Genomic DNA, 25,089 nt, shown 5'->3' with positions numbered 1-25,089 from the left:
AGACCCCTCCTGATAGGTCCGTATCTGATAAGGTAGCCAATCTCCCCCCCTTCTCAGGGCTATTTAGGGTCTCTCCTGTGGGTTCTCTTCAGATTCTACTTGCAAGTTTCCAGCAGGAATCCTCTGCAACTACTACTTCATCCTCTGACCTAAGATAAACTCAGCCTGCTCCAGGAACCGCTGTAACGGCAACAAAGTATACACAAGGGATACTTTTCTTCTGCAACTTAAGCTGCAGCCGGCAACAGTTTCCACGGTTTGCACGCTCTGAGGACTCCCTGTCTTCACTCTGCACCAGAAGGACCGAAGAAATCTCCCATGGGATGACGGAGTCACTCCCCTGCTCACGCAGGCACCTTCTAAGTCGACGGCCGGGTTCTCTTGGACTCCACTCACAGCGACGAGCGTGCTCCTTGGAACACAGAGGGTGGACCCATCAACACACACTGTCCTGAGGTCCTGCTGTCGCAATTTGGAGGAGGTAAGACCTTGCCTTCCCCCCAGAACGTCAGTACCCCTGTGCACCGCATCTTCACCTCCTGAAGCCTCTGTGCACTATTTGCAAAATTCCTTCGTGCACAGCCTAGCCCAGGTCCCCAGCCCTCTATCCTGCGACACTCAACTCGCTGAGTTGTTCTCCAGCGGCATGGGACCTTCCTTTGTAGTGCTGCACCAACCGCATTTTGCACCTCCTTTGTCCCTGTGTCCTGGGACTCCCGTGGGTGCTATCTGGTGCACTGACGGCTCTCTGAAGTGCTGAGAGGCCCCTCTTCCTCCTCACACAGCGTTGAGGCCCCCAAGTCCCTCCTGGTTGCCTAGGTGACGCAAAACTCGACCAAGGCATCACACAAGAACCCACTGGCTTCTTCCTAGGGTGCATTTCTGCATTCTTTGTCCAACCGGGGGACTCTTCTTTTGCACCCTCTTCTGGGTTTGCAGGGGCTCCTGTCCTTCCTGGAACTTCTTTCGACTTCTGGACTTGGTCTCCTTCCTTTGCAGGACTTGGTTGGCTGCTGCAAAATCCCAATCACAAGGTATAGTGTATCCTAAGGAAACTTGCAGTACTTTACTCCTGCTTTTCTTGGCTCTTGAGTGGGGTAATTTACTTACTTTACTGTATTCTTACACTCCCAGCGATTCTGCACACACTACACTTGTCTAGGGGGGAATTTGTGATTCCCATTTCACTTTCTTAGTATATGGTTTGTGTGCCCCAGACCTATTTTCTCTCATTGCATTCTATAGCATTTCCTATTGTTTGCACTATCCTATGCCTAATTACGTGCCTTATTTTGGTGTCTAGTGTATATATTGTGTATAATACTTACCTCCAGAAGGAGTGTTCTCCAAGATATTTTTGGTACTGTCACCCAAATAAATACTTTTATTTTTGTTAACACGGAGTATTGTCTTTACTTGTTTATAAGTACTGTGTGACTATAAGTGGTATTGCAGGAGCTTTGCACGTCTCCTATTTCAGCCTAAGCTGCTAGAACACTACTACATTTCACTAATAAGGGATAACTGGACCTGGTGTAGGTATCCAAGGTACCCACTACAAACCAGGCCAGCCTCTTACAGATGGCGATGGGTGAGAGGAGAGGAAGACCGCATAGCGCTTTATGCCAATGATGTCCTGCTTTATTTATCACCACCAGAGATAAGCGGCCCTAGGTGTCTTCAATTGCTGCACATTTTTTGGTGAGTCCTCTGGCCTTAAGATGAACTCCACAAAATCTCTGTTGGTCCTGTTTTCAGAGTCTTGCGCCCTGGTTGATTGCCAAACGACCATTCCGATCCGATGTTTAAGCTTCATGTACCTTGGCATGAAAGTGGCGCTTGACTCATCCTTGTCCTGGGCCCTCAATATTACCCCGCTTGCCCACAGGGTGAAAGCAGACCTGGGAAAATGGCAGACCCTGCTGCTAAATGCCATGGGTCACATAGCACTCTATAAAATGCTTGTCCTACCCTGTTTTCTGTATTTCCCCCAAAACCTCTCCATCCGGATTCCCCGCCTCAGGTTTCGGGAGATTGATGCTGTGGCCTGTTCCTTTATAAGTCGTGAGGGCCGATGGCGGCTATCCTGGTACACATGCCAGCGCGGTGTGTACGACGGCGGTCTGGCTGTGTCTAATTTATATTTCTACTACTTGGCAGCACAGGTACTCCCCATCAACGAATGGCTCACAGGGGGATAAGACAAATCAACCTATCGTTTAGAACTGTCAACAGTGGGGTTCGCACACCTTATGGACATGTTGTACGGAACTGGAAGTCAACAGCCAGGTCCTGTATGGGTGGCTCGCGGCCCAAAAACTGATTGGGTGATAGGACCGGGTCACCCAACACACCCCTCTATGGTGGGGAACGTGGCCATATGAGATTACCAATCTTGAAGGCTTCACACGCTGGGACGCCATAGGCATCATGGTAGTGGGAGATGTCTGGGAGGGTACGCGCATGATGTCTTTCCACCAACTCCAAGAAACATATGCCCTGATTCTGACTCAATTTCACAAGTTTTTACAGCTCAGACATGCACTGCGTGCCCATGTTAAGAATGATACCCAGATACCTGAATTCAATTCTATGGAGGCAAAGGCGATGATGGGGGCTCTGAGTGGTTGGAGGGGGGGGGTTGCAGATTTACTGCTCCCTCACACTGAACGCCTCTCCACCCCTCCAGCACCTACGGGTCCGTTGGGAAGCTTGAATTGACCCCCTAGATAAGGAAGACTGGCGGGATGCATTGATGGCACCGCACGTTCTCGCAATCCCAGCCAGGCTGCGTATGGTGCAGATGTATTTCTTGCACTGTGCCTATCTGACCCCAGCCCGACTCCTTTGTGCTGGGCTCCGACCGAACTCTCAATGCGACAGATGCCTTCACTCACCGGCAGACCTCTTCCACATAGAATGGTCCTGCCCCAAGATTCAACTATACTGGTCACACATCCTGCGTGAACTCTCTACTCTGCTGAATTTCACCTTGATGGCCTCCCTCAAGGTTGCTCTACTTGGGGTAATGGAGGGCATTGGGGGCTCCAGGGCGATCCACACACTTGTGGGCACGGTCTTACTTATTGCAAAACAAGACATTGCTAGGTGCTGGGCATCTCAGGCCCCACCCTTGCTACAACAGTGGAGGAGGGGGATGGACTGGTGTGTCCAACTGGAATGATCTGCCTACCAAGCAAGGGGTTGTGTAGGCAAATACCATAAGATCTGGGATGTGTGGCTGGGCTCTACCGGAACGTGAACATTCTATCCCATCCAAGTGCTAAATGGACCTGTTAATCTATGAATCTGTAAGCAAATGTAATACGATAATGAAATGTGCCTTCTCTGCGACTTATTTTTACATTTATAAATCAATAAAAGTTGGTTTAAAAAAAAAAACATAAGTGAAACATTATCACTCCGATTTGTTGAAGAAAAAACTCTGCATGGCGGGGGCGGAAGTTATAGTTACTTAAGGTCGTGAGTTATAGTTACTTGAAAACCGTGTCTTCTTTGTGCCTGCCTGCATCTCTGCGATCAGACAGGCAGAGGAAACCTCTGCTCAGATGAAGGGAGAGCTGTTTAATAGCTCTCCATTTATCGGAGCAGAGCGTTTGCTGTGGCTTGGTGTCAGCTGTAAAGTTGCAGCCAAGCCACAGCAAACATCTATGTCCTAGGGGTGGCCACCCCGGGATATGGCAAAAGCTTGCCCTGGGGCGAGGCATTTCCCAGGGTAATCAGTGGCTCCTCGAGGGGGGGGGGGCTGCGCGGCCCTTCTCCAACGAGCTCAGCCCCTTCACCATATTTTTTTTATGCCCCAGGGAAGTGGTGGTTCCTGGGACTGCAGGGGGGCTGAATGCTTACATTATAGCCCCTGGAAAGTGGTGGTCCCCTGGGCTGGGGGGTGTGCACGCCCGCCTGCACCATATTTCTGTTATGCCCCAGGGAGGTGAGGGGGTCCTCGCAGTTCCTCACATAGAATTACATTGTAGCCTGGGGGAGGTGGTGGTCTGCGCAGCCTCCCCTCATCTACCCCCCCCCCCCCCCTCACTGCCTTTACTTTAACAATAGCCCTGGGGAGGTGGTGGTCCCTGGAGCTTAGGGAGGGACCAGAGCTCCCCCTGTTTAAAAAAACAAAAAACACGCCCGGGACCTGTCCCAGCCGGGGGCTTATTGAAAAACAAACACAGGCTTAAAAAAATTAATTCCTTGAAATATGTCACAATTTTGCAGTAAATATATATATTTTTTTAATGCTTTTTTGGGGCTTTTTCTAAGGGTTCAGGGTGATTCTTGTATTTATTTTCTTCACGCTTTTTTTGTGGGACTTGGCTCAAGCAGAGTTCCAGGATGGCTGCCAACAATTCCTGGCTTGAAGCTGGTTTGAAGTGTTGGCGGCAAATCAGAGCTGTGCATTTGTTGTGTATGAGCTCTTAATCTTCGCAAAGTCGTAGCAGCCAGAGATATAGAAATTTGTATTCCCTTTAATATCAAAAACTACTGAACGGATTCACACCATATAAGCGAAAGCACAGGCTGCATTCCGAAAGCTAGTCTTCTGCCAAGTCTGGTGTAATTCTGTTAATTGGTTCAGGCTGAGGCCTTGTTCAGAGGCCCTGTGAGAATTAACCTTTTTTTTTGTTTTTTGTTTTTTTCTTCTCAGCCCCGGCTTGACAGATCACCCTGAAACTTGCTGGGTGCAACAAGAATCACTAGGGCACCTTTTGTTTGAAAATTTTGTGAAGATTCGTCAAACGGTGGCGAAGATATAGGCAAGTAAAAAAACACTTTTTCTATGGAAACATGGTCCTAACTATAACTACCTAGTGACCGCCACTAGGTGTGTGTGTGTGTGTGTGTGTATATGTGTGTATGTATATATGTATATGTGTGTGTGTGTGTGTGTGTGTGTGTGTGTATATATATATATAACAAAGGTTACAAGTGCGTTATAATTAAGCTCACATTTTAAATAGTGCAAAACCATAGAAATTCAGCTGTTATAGCTAGTTATTTCAAGTAACTATAACTCATGCCCTAAGGTAACTAAAACTTGCAACACCGCCATGCACAGTTTTTTTGCTCAAAAATTTGACTGCAAATATTACATTGATATTATCAATGATGTTATCTAAGATGTAATGAGTGCTGTACTGTGAGATTACAAGCAGTGCATGGCAAGAGCGCAAGTTAGTTACTTTAGGGCATGAGGCTTAATTTAGCCCCAGGGACCTCATCCCCTGGGACTCTGCCGCAATAGTACTGGGGGGGATCTCTTGGCTGGTTTTTGGACCGGGCACCACATCACCCAGCCCCCAGATGGAATTGAAAGGAGAGTGGGGGCCATGTGGCACTCTTCCTTGAGCCATTAATGACCCCCTGGGGGCCCATTTCCCATGCCAGGCTCCTGCATGTCCTGGTGTGATCCCCCCTGGGACAAGGTGGTTTCCCTGCCTGCTTTGGCGGGGGCTGGGAAATCTGTGTTTGTTCTTGGTTGGCTGGAGCAATTTCAAAGCTCCAGCCAAGCAAGAGCAAACAGTCTGCTACCATCTGGCAGGAGCTTAAAAATGCTGTAAGGAGACTTTAGATCTGTTTCCCCTGCGGGGGGGGGCATTGCTGGCTCCCACTGGATCCAGGAGCCACGGTTCCTTTGAGTCCAGGGCACCCACCATTTATTGGGTGGGCCCTGGAGTGGGGTGCCGAGGGGCGAAATCGCCCCAGGGAGTGGTGCTGTGCGGCTCCCTCCCCCTTGAGCAATGGGCCGGGCCCCGGGCCAAAATCAGCAAATGAACACAAGATGCCTTAAGTGGCCACAGGTATGCCTAGGCGTGGGTCCCAGCCACTCGTTCAATAAGCTGAGGGAAGGGAGGCATGAGTGTGTAAGAGGCTGCTCAATCTGCTTTATGGTTTCAACTGTCTTTGGAATGTGCATGTAGCTTTTGTTTGAATTTACCTCTCGGTTTCTGCAAATTTTGTACTTTAAAACCTCTGTTTTGTTCTACCCGTGATTTTGTTTATATAGCTCTCCTATTTTTTCCCCCCTCTATACTGTATTAGTCCCCCCCAAAATGTTAAAAATGTAAAACAGCTCAGTGGCTAGCCGGAGTGTGAGTAAGATACTGCACTGCTGAGTCTGCTTTATGGTTTAACCTGTCTTTGGGTAGTGTATGTAGCACTCGTTTTGGGCTTGAAAAAGTCATTAGTTTAAGTGCTTGAAAAGCAGTATTTTTGTGGCTTCAGATTTGGCCTTAATTCAGGAAGCTACAAAGTGTGGATTGAGCCTGTCTGTATCCAAGGAGAGTCTGAAATTAGGAACAGCCCCCTACTCCAGCAGCCTGTTCTTGCTGATTGACGCACTAGCTCCCAGGCAACCCTGAGCCCTCCTCTCATACCTGCACTGGGCCTTTAAATCTGTGGAGGGAACCCCCAAGACAGCCTCCTCTGTTTTGTTTCCCCCCCCCCCCCCCCTCCCCCCACCCCAACTTCTCTGTGCCCTAAACAGTCCAGTGATCAAGAGACAAAGAAGGTGGTAGGAACTCTGACTTTCTGTGTAGTCTTAAAAACAAATGTAAATGCTTTTTCCCCCTACCCCTGACTGTTTAAATTTACCTGGTGGTGAAATACACCTCAGTGGCTAACCAGAGTGTGCTTAATAGACTGCTTAATCTGCTTTATGGTGTAAACTGTCTTTGGAAATTTTATGTAGCACTCATTTTTGGCTTGAAAAGGTGATTCGTTTAAGTGCACGAAAAGCAGTATTTTACTGGTTTCAGATTTAAGCCTTACCTGGAGAGTGGAATTCAGGAAGCTATAGTGTGGCTTGAGCCTGTCTGTATCCAAGGAGATTCTGAATTGAGCAGCACCTCTCTGCCCTAGCAGCCTGTTCTTAAGTTCTCTTACCCCTTATGTAAGTTTTTACTGGTTGTTGCATCCTGTGCTCTGATCAGTTGCTAGGAGTACGATTTCTTTTGGACTAAAGGCTTAGGGTTTCAGTATTAATTGACTGTTAGGACTAGGGGTTCTGATTGGTTGCTAGGGTTACCACTGGGCTAAGAGCTTAGGATTTGAATACTGATTGGTGGCTAGGGTGTCTACTGGGCTAAGGCTTTGAGTTTCTGATTGGTTGTTAGGGCTAGGGTTCTGATTGGACTTGGGGCTTAGGATTTGATTGGCTAATAGGGCTAGGGTTGGGACCAGTTAATAGGGCCAGTTCTCCCATTGGCTCTAAGGTTTAGGTTTAGGTTTAGGGTTCAGGGTTCTGATTGGTTAGGGCTAGGGTTCCCATTGAGCAACAGGGCTATTTAAGCCTAGGGTTCAGGGTGTCTCATCAAGGGCAGAGAGGACAAGGGTAGTTGCATGTTTTGGCCAGGTCGAGCCTAATGCCCGAAATACTGTCCTTTTGACATTTACCAGCAACCATCGTCACCATCCACATCCAAAAACATAGTAACACTTTCTCAGCAAATACTCAATATTCGCATATCACAAGCAAATCTCACAAAGATTTCATTGTCAAAACACCACTGTATCCTATACCACTAACATCCACAATTCACCAACACAACACTATCCCACAGTAAAACATAACTTTAATGTATCCGAACACACACTCCCTAGTCATACAGAACTCTCCTTTACTTCCTCATAACAGACCCTTTTTTGTCACCACAAAACCTTTAATTAGCCTTCCACCATACCATCAACAAACATCTTCCTCTTATTACCCGAAACACAAAACCAAACCATCTTTACACTCCACTCCCACACACATTACCTCTTCCAGTGATCAAATCTAACACACACTCATAGCTCTTGTCCATCCCCTCTTACACACCTCATACACTCTTCTCCAACATGCATTACCACCCCTACACCATACATGTTCCACTCATCAGCAATAATTTACATACAAATCCTTCTCATTAAACCGCTACATGTGGATCTCCTCTCCATTACTCCACAGAAACAAAACATACACACACAGCAGCACAACAAAATCTTGCACACACCTTCATAATACTTTCCATCACAAATTGGAAATATACACCTATTCCCATCAATATGACTACACAAATAACACACATCCTAAACCATCTTTACTCCCAAATTTTCATTCAACAACCCCAATAACAGATCTAAAAACAAAACCATTCTCATTCACCCGCCTCTCATCCATTGCACAGTTAAGTCTTAAAATTTGACTCATGCTCCACGACCAACCCTAACCCATACATCTTCGACCCTAAACAGACACAAACAAAATAAACAAGCTGACGCTCTTCATAACCTCACTTTTCCATGCCTATTACACAGTAAAGCTACTCTACAAAAACACCATCTGACTCAACCATCATCTCCCTCACAACACGTGCAGACCCTACAAAATGCCTTCTAAGCTGTCTAGACAAGGAATATGATAAAGAAAAACAACACTATTGTGACCCTCTTACAGTTAGTAAGAGTGCTAATGGCACACTTGCTTCAAGTAAAAAAAAATACTGCTCACTCTTCTACAAAACAGTCACACCGCTACCAAAAACCCATTCTCGAAACTGCCTACTAACAAATGCTCGATCACGCTCTAAAACCAAGCACCACATCTGCGACCTACTGACAGACATACAACCTTACTTACTCTTCTTAACTGAATCATGGTTAGGAGATGCCATGGCTGGAGCCAGTCCTCCAGGTTTTCAAACTATCAGTCAACATCGTATAGGGAAAAGATGAGGTGGACTGTTATATTAAAGCAAACATAAGATCTCACCAAAACTGGTGAGACTTTCATAAAGGTTGTGAGGCCCTAATGACCAGGTGAACCCTGACACCTACATCCTCCTGTAACTTCCTCCTCCTTTATAGACCATCAGCTAGCAATGCAACATTCCCAGAGAGATTGTTAGACACTGCTTCAAACCTTATAACACTACACAATAACCTATGCATTTTTGGGGACCTAAACATTTACTGGCCTAGTCACACTGAACTTACACCAGATGCTACACACACCTTGCTGGACACACCCTAGATGTCATTTTTGCAAATCCAGGATTAGTTATCTTTTAAAGTATTACTCCAGACACATGATCAGACCAGACAACCATTTGCTAACTTTCTAACATAACACACCACAGATCCACACACACACACACATCATCCATCTATCAACCATGGAACGAACAAACAATTTTGAATTCTCAGAAATACAACTAACAGCCACATAGATCTAGATATATAAATTCAGTTCAAAGACTTTGAATGGCTTCAGGAAGCTTTCATTATCCTAATATCACGAAGAACAACAATACAGGACAAAAGAAAACGAGCAGCTTGGAGAAATACAGAGCTAAAAAATATAAAACAAAGAGAAGGCTGCACCAAGCTTGGATAAAAACAAACCGCAATAAAGACAAACTTCACCTATGCAAATGTAACAGAAGATAAAGATCAACAGTCAGAGTGCTAAATGTGCAAATAAAGAATTTTACAAAATTCTCAGCAAATTTCGTGAACCTAAATGCACGGAAAAAACTCATCCCATTACTCAAGAATTCTCAGACAAACTGGCAAATCATTACACAGCCAAAGCAGACACGTTGAACTCCTGTTTAAAACAATGGAAAACCACCAGCAACAACTCATTTCCGAAAATGCACTCCAAGAGTAAGCTAACCCTGCCTCTGCACTCCTTCTTCAAAGAAATATCATAAAGTGAATTTTTGGCTCTGGTCAAACAAGGAGGCCTTCCCGCTGCCTTTCTTCCCCTTGTCCTGCATACATTTTCAAGAACATTCTTTTATCTACCTCTTCTACCACACCAGTAAGAGGAATCCTCAGTAATTCTTCAACTACAGGAATCTTTCCAGAAGGCCGAAAAAAGCCATCTATACGCCCATAGCAAGATGAAGCTTCATCACCAAGAAAACTCTACGGCGCATCTCCTCCACACCCCCCCCCCCCCTCCCCAAACCTGGGATTTCCACACAAGGTCCAGGCTAATATCTCTCTCTTGTACTGTCTAATTTGAATTATGCTAATGGCCTCTACCACGGATCATCTCTATTAAATATGAAAGACTACAACAGATTCACATCTGTTCTGCCAGACTACGGTTACAACGCACACTTCTTGTGCCATTTGGAACCCTGTAGGTGTCCATGATTGATGTTAAGGCCTACACAGCTCTTAGTAAACACTTTTGTATAGTCCACATGTATTCTAAAAGAAGCCTTAGATTTCTTGTAATTATGGCCCATGATGTTATACAGTATTATTGCTTATGACCCGGATGTTTATACAGTATTACTGCTTAAAACATTTTTAACAAGGATAAAGAACAGTCCAAATTAAAATCTCAAAATCCCTTTCACATTCCTTCAAACGTGCTGCTTATGCCTTATTCCCTCTTGCTGTCAAGAGCTGTTCCAGCACCTGGGGAAAATGATGACTCTCACCCCATGCAAAGCTACATGAGATATTTTCTATTTAAAACACACCTGTTGTCGCTCTCATTGCTTGACTTCAAGGTCCTTACCTGTGCTGTTCCAGCCCCCGGTCGGTGTGCAGTCTTCTGACTCTGCTACTGTTTCCTGGTAGCATCCTACAGCGGACTTCCTGCAAAAGAGATTACTCTGGGTGTTGCTTCCTGCTGAATGACTTTGTTGACCCTAAAACTGATTGCAATTCAGAATATTGTTTTGTTTGAAACGCTGACTTTTAATCTGAAGAGACATCTATGCTGAAATAGGTGTTTAAGAACCTATCCAAATATTGATAATTAACCAGTTAAGGAACTTTGACTCAATTTGGTATTCTACATATTGTGGTGCAATAACTCCTGGTTTATTGTGCCACAAGAAGTTTGTATAAAACGTTTTGTGTGACTTGAATACTGTCACTTTGTCTGCTGAAAGATCCGAAGCAAGCTATTTATTGGTTTGTATTTTGTCAATGGTTAATCCCCTAAACATATACTAAGAAAGGTAGTAGGGTGAATAAATGCTCAAGGTTAATACTTTTTCTGTCTTGTGCACCGGGTCCTTTACTGCCAGGGTAGGAACCATCCTTCTGGTGAGCACTGCAGAATTAAGGCATCTCAGGACTTGTTGTCTCATATCCTCTCTGCCCGTCTCCCTGTTACCTACCCCTCTCCCCTCAGGACTTTTTGCTCACTGTTTGTAACCTCAGGAGTGAAGGTTTACTCCACAAGGGTGTGGGTCTTGCTCTTCATTCCTGCGGAAACCTGGATTTCAGGTGAGTGGTCCAGGCCTGTCAGCTGCTCCTACATGAAAAGCCACAAGCCAACATCTCCGCTGCCTTAAGGGTCTTACCTTGGTTACTAGCTGCCAGAAGATACACCTTCAAGCTGCTTTGTATCACTCACAAAGCAATGCATGGCACAGGGCCAACTTTTATCAGGAATAAAATCACCAAATAAATTCAACAAAGGAGCCTCCACTCAAGATTAGCACCTCGCTTCAAAGCCCCACTATACAGAAGAAAAAGACTATAGGTGATACATCTTTCTCTGTTTAAGCGGCCAGAATATGGAATTCATCCCCCTAAATATAAGATCTACGCATAAATATCTTATCTTCAGAAGACTACTCAAGAGTTGGCTCTTTCCTACATAACCACCATGCTCAAACAGTAATGTATAGCATATCCCTTGGTTCGTAAATATTTAAAATTTAATTGTATGTATATATCTATATATTTCTTTGTACACATATGTGTAATGACTATGATCCAGGCTAATCTTTCTTGCACTGTCTAAATTGAATTACAACATGGCCTCTACCACAATCGTCTCTATCAGCTGTGACAAGACTTCAACCGATTCAGAACTGTGCTGCCAGTCTACTCCTACATGTAAAGCCATAAGCCTACATCTCCCCTGTCTTGAGGACCTTACATTGGCTGCCAGCTGCCAGAAGATCCACCTTCAAGCTGCTTTGGATCACCCACCAAATGCATTCAGCGAAGAAGCCTTCGCTCAAGAGTGGCACCTGGCTTCAATACCCCACCGTACAGGACAAAGAATGTTGGTGGTACATCGTTCTCTGTTCAAGTGGCCAGAATATGGAATTCATTACCCACCAACTAAGATCCTGGATAACTATCTTATCTTCGTAAGACTACACAAGCGTTGGCTGTTTCCTACATAACCACCATACTCAAACAGTAATATACAGCATATCCCTGTGTATGTAATATAGTTATAATGTAATTATATATATATATCTGTACATATGCGTATTTCTTTGTACAAATATGTGTAGTCCTTTAAAAAAAAAAAATAGATACTCTTTAGGCCTGTTTAGCATATATATATATATATATATATATATCTTAAGAATAAAAAGATATACATGATTCTATGCTTGACACGTTTGTAGGTCATTGCATGCTTTTATATAAGTTGTTTGATTAGATGCTTATGGGTCTTTGTTTTATTTATCACAATAGGTAAATATTATAACTGTATTAGAGCTTCACTATTGAAATAGTAAGGAAATGATAAAAGAAAAAATTGAGTTATAAAACATACACAAATAAATTACCTTCAAATACTGCCACACTTGAAAGTCTGAATTTATACAATGCAATGTAAAGACTTATTCGATTATTTCCATATATTACCTTTCTATGTTCGCCAAACCACAGTTGGAAGCTTCAAACAACTCGGGACCTCTGCAACAGACTAGCCACCTTCTTCCATTGAAAAATCAAGGGCATCTACAATAGCTTCTGACTACAAGACCCTACAAACCCACCAACAACTCTCCAGCTTGAAGCCTCGAAACCTTTGTAGATCCTGCACTGCTGGGCCACCCTCACCACGGACGAGTCCCGCTCTTATCATGAGCAGCATTCACTCGGGAGTCCCTACTGATCCCTGTCCCAACCACATTTTCAACAAAGCCAACACCTCCATTGCACCCAAGCTCCGCCACGCTCTCAACTGCTCCATGGAGAAGGCTACCTTTTCTAATGAATGGAATCACACGGGAATCCACCTGCTTATGAAGAAACCCATGGCCGACCCCCCCCCTTGGATCTCAAGAACTACTGCCCCATCTCTGCTGCCTTTCCTAGCCAAGGTCAGCGAAAAGGCCATCAACGCACAGCTCCACAACATGTTGAAGATAACATACTGCACATCTCCCAATGAGGCTTCAGGAGCGACCACAGCACAGAGACCGCCCTCCTTGCCGCCACAGATGACATCTGCTTGCTCCTCGACTGCGGCCAAACAGCAGCCCTCATCCTACTTGACCTCTCGTCTGCTTTTGACATGGTCTCCCATCACTCCCTCTGCTCCAGAGTCCACGCAGCTGGCATCCGCTGCGCAGCCCTACAGCGAATAAGTACCTTCTTGACCAGCAGAACACAGAGAGCCAGACTTCTGCCCTACCTGTCAGAACATACAGAGATCATCTGCAGAGTGCCTCAGGGCTCCTTCTGAGCCCCACACTCTTCAACATCTACGTGGCCCTGCTCGCATCCATTGTCCGAAGCCACAGGCTGAACATCGTCTCCTATGCCAACGAAACCCAGCTGATCATCTCACTGACCGAAAACCCTACAACTGCCAAGAAAAACGTACACAGCAAGATGGAAGCCGTCGCTGCCTACATGAAGGAGAGCTGCCTCAAGCTCAACTCAGATAAGACCGAGATCCTCATCCTGGGACCCTCCACATCTGCCTGAGAACTCCTGGTGGCCTGTGACACTCGAGACCCCAAACCCACCCCAATGAACCACGCACGTAACCTCAGCTTCATTCTGGAGTCATCTCTCACCATGTCCTGCCAGGTCAACTCTGTTGCATACTTCTGTTTCCACACACTCGGACTTCTGTGGGAAATATTCAAAAGAATCTCAAACAACTGCCATAAGACTAACCCACGCCCTGGTCACCAGCAAGCTCGGCTATGGCAAAGTTCTGTACGCCGGCACCACCCAAAAGAATTAGAAAAAACTACAGCACATCCGGAAAGCCTCTGCCAGACTCATCCTGAACGTCCCCCACTGCAAACACATCAGCAAAACACCTGAGCGACCTCCACTAGCTCCCTGTCGAGAAAGGGATCAATTTCAAAGTCCTCGTCCATGTATACAAGGCTCTCCACAACGTAGGAACTACTTACCTCAACCACCGCATCACCTTCTACTCCCCCAACAGACCTTTCTGCTCAATGAGCACTAGCACCGTACTCTGCATATTGAAGACTTCAGCTGGAGAAAGATCCTTAACCTACCTCACAGCAAAGAACTAGAACACCTTGCCTCTTCACCTCAGGCAGTCACCATCATTTCCTCAATTCAGGAAGGACCTTAACGCCTGGCTGTTCAACTGAAGCACAGAGGACGGAGACCCTAACAGGTGAATAGCATGCTCTATACATTCTGATTTGATATTATTCATGTATTTATTTATTACTTTACTCCTAATGTACAAGAGAAAAACAAACTCACTCCATTGCACTTTTGTGTCTCATCCTAGACCTTTTCCCTCCTCTGTCTCTCCTGGGTCACCCTAAACCTCATTTTATTCCTATGACCCCACCCCCAAACAACACTGCTAAATTCTTTCCTTATGTATCCCTCTTGTGACTCATCCCAGACCTTATTTTACTACTATGATCTCCCAAATCCCTCCCTTTCTACAGACTTTTCCCTGCTCCTTCTCTTATTTATTCATCCCAAACTTCATCTTACTATCATGATCACCCAACTAACACTTTGATTTTTCCAACTTTTATGCCTCCATGACTCTATTCAGTCCGACTAACAGATTTGCATGTCCACTGCTGAAAGTACCCTATACTAATCCTCTAGGTTCCGTATTGGAAAAGTACGCCAACCTTATTCCTGAGTCACTCACAGGATTAAGGTTGATCCTTCCAACATTTGGTTAAGGCTTATCGTGGTCCTTCTCTGTAGTTCTCACATTTGATTTGTATTCAACCGTCCCACAAACCTAAGGATTATCTGGCTTTCATTTGTTTGTGTCTCGCCTTTATTGGACTAAGATGCTGCTTTTTTTTTTTTTTTATGCCTTAATTGGTGTATCCCCTAGAATTGAGTTACTTTCCTAACACAGCTAACTATATTTATACGGTTTGGCAAACGCTTCTAGCCGCATACCTACATAAAATATTAGAGTAGAAGTACCTTTCCTGATACTACAGCATCTTATTTGACTACTTTGCAACCTGATACTCTGGTTCCTTTTTTTTTTTTTTACCCTCATTAGTAACTTCAGCCTTGAAAAAGTCCAAGGGACGAAACGCGTGTCGGCTGGTGCTTTGTGAGGGCACTATTCTACTCATCCATTGTTTTCTGGAAAATAAACCATCATTTCGATGAAGCATGTTTTTGTGACTGCTGGACTTTTTATATTCTACACTCCGTGTGCTTCAGTACTTTCTAAGTATTAGTCTTCCCACCTGGTTCTCGAGGCTGGACACTCTTCAACCAGGGTTAAAGGGTGATTTGTACCAGGCTAGCACTTGTATTACTAGGTTCTGGGACATATAAGTCATTTGTGAGAAAACCAAAACCCATTACACTTGGCTAACTTTACGGACTCTTCAAATTGTCAACACTTTTTTCTTGATGTGTTTCTCAATTTCTACAATGTGCACGCAACAATAATGCACACAAACACACTAACAAGTATACACTATATACATTTAGCACTTATCCTCCCTTATGCAACTGCATGTTTAAATATGAGAGGGAATAAACAAAAGTATAAGGCCCAAGACACATTCTCAAATTAAAAGGCAATTGTGTACAAATGGAGCTCCCAGCTGTAGTGTTGGGACAGAAGCAGTAACTAGATTGACATTTGCCTTGAACAGACAAGGACAATAATCCAGCTTTTTATAGACAAGTTGGAGATCATGGACTGGTTTTTGTGTCAAAAGTAGGCAAATACTATTATTTTCTCATATCTAGAAGACCACTAATTTTGGCAATACATTCATTCAGTAAGAAGTGGTACTTTGCCTCTCAAAATATTTGATCTCTGCTGAAGAGTGTGGGATTTCCCCCTTTCATGTTAAATTGGAAGTGCTTTGAGTCTGTAAGTGCTGTTTATCTAAAGTGGGTGGGAATACATGCAGCCTGGAACGGTCTTTTTCGCTGTCTAGCTGAACATAACGCATAGAAAGCCAGTGTTCTAAGCCTTTAGACATCTATGTGTGCAGATACGTACAACTTTCCAGGAAATCATAAGCAGTTAAGCATTATAATTAGTAACAAGCTGATAGCTGGTTCAGGTCAGAGTGCGTTCACACGTGCTCCATCATGAACTAGGAGGAGATGCCAACTAATGGTTATTATTTTTTAACCATATCTTTAAGGATTGTATTAAGGCATTTTTCAAGTACATGTGGGAGGCTAACCAGTAGACTTAAAAGGAGTATTGTTGCTTGATAAAATCATTATTATTATTATACTTATAGGTGAAGCTGTCTTTATACAATTATTGAGCTGAAAATGCCTATGATTGAGAAAAAGTAATGGTTAGAGGTTATAGTGGTCTACCTACACCCCCCCCCCCCCCCCCCCCCGAATAGGTGCTGTGGACCTCTAGGAGCTCACAGACCATGGGTTAAGAACCACTGATATCTGCAAATGACTCCTTGCCAAATCCAATATTCTATCTACTTTTAAAACAGTCTACCTTTGTGGATCCTCTGTATTTTTTAAATGTTTCAGCTGAAATGTGCTGTCACATAGAATTACAGGATTGAAACTAAGAACCAAGTAAATCTCTGTGGATGTAGAGCACTAACCCACTGCCAGAAAGTAATGACTGGCCTAGAACAAACCGTAAGCATCATGTGCTCAGCAAGGTGTAGATTTGCACACTGGTTCTGACAAGACTGTCCTAGTCCTTTTCAATACATAATGGGACATATAAGCAAACACATCTTTTACTAAATGTAGAGTGGTTTCTTGCATGACAAACTGCAGCCCAGTGCTTGGTCACCCTTGACGAGTTTCATACTTTGTTTTCTTCAGAAGGGCAGGTCTTGGTGTGGGGTTGGCCATTTGCTGCTATAGGCATGTACTGCACTAGTGAGGGAATCTCCTGGTTTGGTCAAGGGTGCTCCTGGGCAAAAGTAATCCAATTGACTAGTATAGTTCTGTGGAGTACCCACAGCGCGCGGGACCTCCAATACACTGTTTATCCTGCAATGTCATTGCACAAAGCAGTAATAAGTAATAAAAGCAAGTCTCTAAAAGTACTAGATAAAAACATCTAGACACTGATAACCACTTATTTTTATATTGGCAAACCCCCTTCTGCAGTTCACATCAAATAGAATCTGAAAATAGGAAAGACTATCTGACTGGGAGGTTTCCGCCATAGTGGCTGCCTCCCTCCTGGGCCCAGTACGAGTTTCTGGCTAGGTCAGTGGGCAGAAACCTGAGTTTCTGCCCACTGGCCTAGTGGGAAACACCCTACAGCATTGTATTCGGCTCATAATCGAGCTGGCGACTATGCTGTAGTGCGCAGGGTGCATCAGCACCCTCACAATGTTCACTATCTGCAATGTTCACTGCCTGCAAAGCAGTCAGTGATCATTGCAGTAGTGCTGGCCAGGGGGGCTCCTGCACTGCCCATGCCAAGTGGTACCGCCATGAACTCGCTGGCGGAGAACAAGGTCTTAAGCCCCAGGACAGCGCTGCCCTGGCGGATTAGGACCGCCAGACCGTCGGGCTCTCCGATCCTGACAGTGCTGGTGGTCCGACCATGGCACAACCACTGTGGTTGTTCTATGGTACTTGGACCGCTGTCCGACTGCCACCGCGAGTCTGGCGGTCTAGTGACCACCAGACTCATAATGAGGTCCTAAGTATATTGCAGAGTTTCTTTCACTTAGTTATAAATATGCAGTGTAAGTCTATCCGGATAACATATCATAATTATAGATTCTTTATTATTGACTTGCTTTTTTATGTTACAGGTGAAAGAAATGCTTTAAGAAATGAAGATTGAAAAGGCATAAGGTTATTTTGTTAAAGCAAAAGTCTGCAAAGTTGGGCATTGAAATTCATCCTTTGAAGACTAATCCACATTCCAAATCTTACTCTACACACTCAAGTAGCGTGAAAAAAAATTCTTGACTCGAAAAGACTAGCCTGAGAGACACAAGGGAATGCAGAACTTTTTAAATGTACTAAATGTCACAAAGCAATTTCTAGTAACATCATATAAGGAGCACATGAAGTCAGTAGAGAAGAAAGACAATTTGTTACTAATGTGACAAGGGTGTGAGCACAAAGCACACATAATAGAATGACTTTATAAATATTCTGAATGAGATAGTACGTTCAGGACCATGGGGCGTCTAAAAATCCACCAAGTAGCTCACACGAGACTCAGAACATGTAAATGTAAGAAGTGTGGGCAGACATTCAATCAAAATAGTCTTGACACTGTGAAGAAGTTATATGAATGCCCTGAATGTCAGAAGACTTTGCATGTGAAAGGACACCTAACAATACATCAGGCAGACCATGCTGAGGAAAGCACATTCATTACAAAAGGAGACCGGCAGGCACATCAGAATGTCCATACTGATGAGAAACCTTTTAAACTAACTGAATGTAATCCAGCATTCATTAGAAAGGCAGAGCTAATACGACAACGAAAAGCCCACACTGGGCGAAAGCCATATGCATGTACTGAATGTGACAAGTCATTTGTTGACAAAGCTAGCCTAATGCGGCATCTGAAAGTCCACACTGGAGAGAAGCCATATAAATGTACTGAATGTGGCAAGGCATTCATTACAAAGGTAGAGTTACTTCGACATCATGCAGTCCACACAGGGGTTAAACCATGTAAATGCACTGAATGTGACAAGGCATACTTTACAAAGGGTGAGCTAAATGAACATTATGCAGTCCACAACGGGGAGAAACCTTATAAATGTACTGAATGTGACAAGGCATTCTTTACAAAAGCTCTGTTAAAGCATCATCAGAACTTCCACACTGGAGAGAAACCATATGAATGCACTGAATGTGGCACGGCGTATGTTACAAAAGGACAACTAATACGACATCAGAGAGTCCACACTGGAGAGAAACCATATGAATGCACAGAATGTGGCAAGGCGTTCAGTACAAAGGGAAGCCTAATACGACATCAACGAGTCCACACTGGAGAGAAGCCATATAAATGCACTGAATGTGACAAGGCATATATTACAAAGGGAGCCCTAATACTACATTTGAGATTCCATACTGGGGAGAAACCATATGAATGCACTGAATGTGACAGGGCGTTCATTATAAGAAGTCATCTCTTGGAACATCAGAAAATCCACACCGGCGAGAAACCATATGTTTGTAGTGAATGTGAGAAAGGATTCATTGGAAAAAGCAATCTCTTGAACCATCAGAAAATCCACTCCGGGATTAAACCATTTCAATGTACTGAATGTGAAAAGGCATTTATTAAAAAAGTGCATTTAAAGCTCCATCAGAAATTCCACTCTGGAGACAAACCATATGGTTGTAGTGAATGTGAGAAGGCATATATTACAAAAGGGCAGTTACGGCAACATCAGAAAACTCACACTGGAGAGAAACCATATGTTTGCACTGACTGTGGTAAGGCATTCACTGTGAATCACACACTTATACTACATCAGAAAACCCACACAGGGTTGAGACCATATGGTTGTGGTGAATGTGAGAAGGCATTTATTACAAAATTGCGGTTAATGCGACATCAGGAAACCCACACTGGGAAGAAACCGCATAAATGCAATGAATGTGGCAAGGCATTTTTTGGAAAGGGAAGCCTAACGCGACATCAGAAACTCCACACTGGAGAGACACCATATAAATGTACTCAATGTGACAAGGCATACACTCTAAAACACCAGCTAGTCCAACATCAGGAAATCCATTCCGGAAAGAAACCATACGGTTGTAGTGAGTGTGACAAAGCATTCTTTAGAAGACATCATTTAATGACCCATCAGAAAATCCACACCGGAGAGAAACCATATGAATGCACGGAATGTGACAAAGCATACAATAGAAAACACCACTTGATGGAACATCAGAAAACACACACAGGGGAGAGACCATATCAATGCACTGAATGTGACAAGGCATTTAGAAGAAAGACGCATCTAATGCAACATCTAAAAATCCACACAGGAACAAAATCATATGAATGTGCTTAATGTGGCGTGGCATTCATTGCAGAGCTTTTTTTTTAACAGAAAACCAGAGGTTGCCACTGGTGATACATAATGTATAAATCTTATATAACATATGCATAAGCACAATGGCAAAATGTAAATCAAGCGAGCACAGTAAAACTGTTCAAGGATGTCCAAAATAAGGAAAAGGAGTCAAGAGATCATTGTGTTCAGAAGTCACTCTGTTCTCATAAGTACATCAAATGTGATGTGCTTGGTGTCCCATATGATCAATGGAACAAATACGAAAGGAAAAACAACACAATCCTACAGATATTACTAAAAATAAATGCACGTTTTGATGAAACAAAATGACCGCATTGAAAAGCTATTAATAAATTAGATGTATGAATATAAGGGGCCGAATAGCTGATTAATTTGTATTTGTTGGTGACGTTCCTACCACCTGTGGGGTCTCATCAGAACAAAGAATTATAGGGACATCTAGGAATTAAGCAAAACCACAATGACTACTCCATGATCAAGGATTGCAATGACCCATCAAAGTAATAAATATTTGATGTAATACTTGGTGGTGCCTGGGAAACAAAATCCAACCAGTGAGCGCGCCAAACGTGAGCATGAGAATAAGAATGGTAGTTACATGAAACACCCCAGGCAAGAACGGAATGAGGGAACATAATGAATGTAAGCGAACCAAGTAAGAACGGACCAAGTAAGGAAATTAGTAAGTAAAAAGTCAATCTGCTTACCCCCACATAAGGATATGTTCAAAGATACTGCAAGAAAAAATGTACTTAACGCACATATACTGCACGCACTGGAGAGCAACATTACAGAGCAACAGGTAATACAACATAAGAAAGTCCATGCTGAATATGACCAGGCTTTTATGCTAAAGTATTAAGTAGTACAACATGAAGAAATCCCAATCGGAACAAACCATATGGTTGTAATGAATGTGACAGTGTTTGTTTCAGAGGGAACCCTAGTGCGACACCAGAAAGACCACAGTGGAAAGAAACCATATGAATGCACGGAATGTGACCAGGCTTTCAGTTGAAAGTACCAGCTAGGTCAACATCAGGAAATCCACACCAGGAAGAAACCATATGGTTCTAGTTAATGTGCAAGCTGTTTGTATTAAAGGAAAACCTAATGTGACAAGTGAAAATCCACACAGAAGAGAAAGCATTCAAATATTCAGAATGTGGCCTTCATTACACCCAGGATGAGGTGTTGCAAAAAAACAAAAACAAAGGCTAAACTTTCTTATTCAGCATTTTTTGTTGTTCTGTGCTTGACTAACTTGAATTTTAACTGATCAATTAAATTGTTTTGTTTTTGTTCAGTGGCAGGTACCACACAGACTAAAAAAAGGCCGTGTTAAGCCCTTATAAAAAAGAAGAGCAAAGAAAAAAAGTATCCCTTAGCACTGATGATCCCCTAAATTAAAACCAGCTCTAAAAAAAAAATAAACAAATATCTAATCATGGTACACACATGTTGCTATCCATGCGCACAAGGTGTTCTGGAGAGTCTGAAGGGAGTTAGAAGGGATCTGATCAGTAAGACACCGCTGACCCATCTTCTGGTCACAGGTATTTGCTTCTTGATGCTAGATGAGTTTCACGAGGTTTCATTTGAAAAACTGTTGCTACAGAATGGTTTTCCGCTTTGTGTCCAACTGTGAATAAGGCAGAATATGCTGATGTTCCTATATCTCCTCTCCATTGTATGAATCCCTGTGATAAATAATGTGCAAGTAGGTTCTATATTACACCTCTGCATCAGGGTTCTATCTTTAGCCTGTGCACAGAGGTTCTAACCTCCATGTGTGAACAGAGATTCCAGTCTTCACGTGGCCTCTAGGACACAGGTGCACACAGAGGTTCCAATATCCACCAGTAAACAGTGGTTTTAACCTTCACCTCTACCCAAGGATTTTAGCTTCGGCTTTTGACAAGTGGTTTTGTCCTCCACCCTTGTCCAGGGGTGCCAGAGTTGCCACAATCCACTTGTGCTTAAAGGTGGTAACCTCCACCTTTGTAAAGGTTTTTTTTTTTAATATATAACCTCCAGCCCTGCATAGTTGGCAGCTATAAATGCTATGCAGGGCTGGAGGTAACAACCTCTATACAAAGGTGGAGGTTAAAACCCCGAAGCACATGTGGATTGTGGAAACTCTGGCACCTGTTCATGGCGGTTGAGGGGTTTCTAGCTTCTTTTTGTACACAGGGGCCCCACCCTTGGCCTGTGCATAAACAATGTTCCCTAATATTCCACTGGGTAGTTACTTTATTTGTGCTACCCTTTCTGTCTTTGGTAACCCCCCTCCCCCAAATCCTAATAAAACCATATTAATTTAACAAAAACACTTTTTATTGGCAGTTTTAAAGCTGTAACAGGAGCTGAGACAACTGTGAAGTTCAGTGTGCAGGCAGGAGCCTCTGCAATCGTCAAATATGGTAATATCAGTGTACATGCAGTGGTACTCCTACGCGTGAAGCAGTGGTGATTACTGACACAGTAGGAACATCCTTCAGGCGCTCTAAACGATCAGACAACAAGAGGAAAGTGAACATCTAGCCCCATGGTTTTCCCAGAGGCCCTGCACATTCTCAAATTCCATATTACATTTTGACCAGCCAGAGGATCTGATCTAGCAGTGCAGCGTGATCCTTAACAAATTGAATTAATAATGAAGGGAAATTGCATTTCTGTGTGATATTGATTCTTGGAAGCCAACAAGCGGTTTGCATTTTTCGAATTATATCTTTATTTTGTACTTGTTTTTTTCCCCTTGCATCTTTTGTTTGCCTAATTTCCTAAAAGATTATTGTTTGTTACAATGAAGTTTAGCAAACAATGCCCTGTTCTTTTGGGAGTGACTGTGCCCTTAAGAAAGTGAATCAGAAATTAAAGTAAATAAAAAGTTACAGTAACTGGTCAGCTACTTCTGCCTAAACTGTTCCTAAATATAAGTGCCTTAATGTCAATGTTCACAGTGTAATTTCTGGTGTGAGTTGTCTGAGCAGACCTCAGCATGATACTGCTGGAATAACCAAAATAAAGTACACAAAATGCAGCACAGCACTGTATAGCCAGCCTCCTGATTTGCTTAATATTACAAGTAATTTCTAAGGTCACAGAGGAGGCCAAATCCATGAGGAAAGAGTTCTCATTAATAGGCAGAGAGAAGACACTTTACAGGAGATAGCGTGTGTACATGTCTTCTAGTGACAACTCTCACTCATAAGTAATGGATGAAGGAGTCATTGGGGATACTAATGACACTGGAGGCTCTTTATCCATTCTGTGACCTCCAAATACTTGTTCATTTGACAAGCATCATTGTTTGTAAAGTGTGTACAGTCTGTCTCCTCGGTTCGAGCACTATATTCCTCTGTAGTAAACCAGGAGGGCAGGACTGAAGTGATGAGTAAGAATTAAAGGAAAAAGAGGGTATCGTAGGAGTACAGAGGTTAGAGGAGGGCACAGACTCTATAAGCAGAGTGCAGGTATGAAAAGTGGCAACAGAGGAGGAAGATTGATTCTGGCACCAAAGAAGGGGGTTTTGCACTAAAAAATGACATTACGCAGGTTACAGTAAAAAAAAAAAAAAAAAAAAGACTAACCAGCCTAGTGTCATTTTCTGACTCAAAACCATCCATACCACATGACTCCTGTTTTAGAAAAGACAGGAGTCGTGCCTGCCACCCCAGTGGCCAGCACAGGGGACCAGGATCCCCTGGGCATGGCCATTGCACCCAGTGCCACTTCAGGGCCCCCAATGGCTCTTAAAAAAAAAAAAAAAACTTACCTATACTTACGTGGGATGGGGTCCCCCATCCTCTGCTGTCCCTCTGGTGTGGGTGGGGGTGTCCCTGAGGCCTGGGAAGGGCACATGTGGGCTTTTTCCATGGTGTTCCACCATGGAAATAGGCCCACAGGTCCCTTAACGCCTGCCCTGCCCAAGTTGTTAAATAATGGTGTAAAATTTACTTTGCACCATTATTTGACCACTCCTCCTCCCTCATGCGTGATTTTAGCACAGGGGATAAATATGGTGCTAAGGCCATAGTCATTTTTTGCACAGGAACGCCTACTTTGCAACCCATTGACGCAAAGTAGGTTTCCACGGCCAAAAAATGACTTTAACTCCATAAATTTGGTGCTAGTTGCATCTAGCGGCAAAGTATAAATATGGAGTTAGTTTTGCACCGAATTTGTGTAAAAAAATAAATAAAAAATATAACGCAAATTCAACTCAAAACTAGTATAAATATGCCCCTCAGTCTTTTCAGGTCTGTGCAGTTCTTTATGTGCACAGGTAAATAGTGTTGTGGCAGAGGTCAAAGATGCATATTGTAAATTGGATAAATAACAGATTATGGGTGGAATGGGCCAGTCCCTTGATAGAAAGTCTAGTTTAAATAATGGCTGGAACAGATGAAGGAATGAAGGGGCGAGACCTGTTCTTGTTTCATAAGATTGTGTCATGGTCTTATGTAGAACAGGGGTTTATTCATGTCAGGATTAGGTATTAAAGCATGGTGAGCCCTATTCTGATGCTGAGTAAGGTAAGTGTGCTGGTTGTGATCTGCAGTAGCCCAAAGTAGCTGAAGATGGTTAAAGGAATTCCTCCAAAGCCAGATATGCAGGCTCATCCGGCAATAATGAGTGGGCCTGCCACATCTTGTGCTTGCTAAAATCACAAAAAGTGCCATATATATTTGATGTTGAAGCTGAAAGCTGGTTAGGTTCTTATTCAAGAACTCAATTCATGTTTCCCTCAGCATGTAACTAAGATAGATGCCATCCATTCTCCGTCCCTCTATGAGGGATATTACTTGCCATGATCCAGGAAGATGCTAAG

At 43.5% G+C, this 25,089-nt stretch overlaps 1 protein-coding gene across 3 annotated transcripts in view; it reads left to right on the top strand.

Annotated features, from left to right (window-relative positions):
* LOC138295241 (zinc finger protein 268-like) overlaps nucleotides 1-23,303 on the top strand; it is a 64,182-nt gene extending 40,879 nt beyond the window's left edge. For all 3 annotated transcript variants that reach the window (XM_069233437.1, XM_069233436.1, XM_069233435.1), the window contains exons 2-3: nucleotides 4,667-4,775; nucleotides 17,994-23,303. In XM_069233437.1, the coding sequence (XP_069089538.1) occupies nucleotides 18,369-20,231 (1,863 nt within the window). In that variant the 5' untranslated portion in view covers nucleotides 4,667-4,775; nucleotides 17,994-18,368 and the 3' untranslated portion in view covers nucleotides 20,232-23,303. The remainder of the gene's footprint in view (nucleotides 1-4,666; nucleotides 4,776-17,993) is intronic.
* The last annotated feature ends 1,786 nt before the right edge of the window (nucleotides 23,304-25,089 follow it).

Source organism: Pleurodeles waltl, chromosome 5 (assembly GCF_031143425.1).
Source record: "Pleurodeles waltl isolate 20211129_DDA chromosome 5, aPleWal1.hap1.20221129, whole genome shotgun sequence".
Taxonomy (NCBI): Eukaryota; Metazoa; Chordata; class Amphibia; order Caudata; family Salamandridae; genus Pleurodeles; species Pleurodeles waltl.
This window is presented reverse-complemented; position numbering and strand designations above follow the sequence as displayed.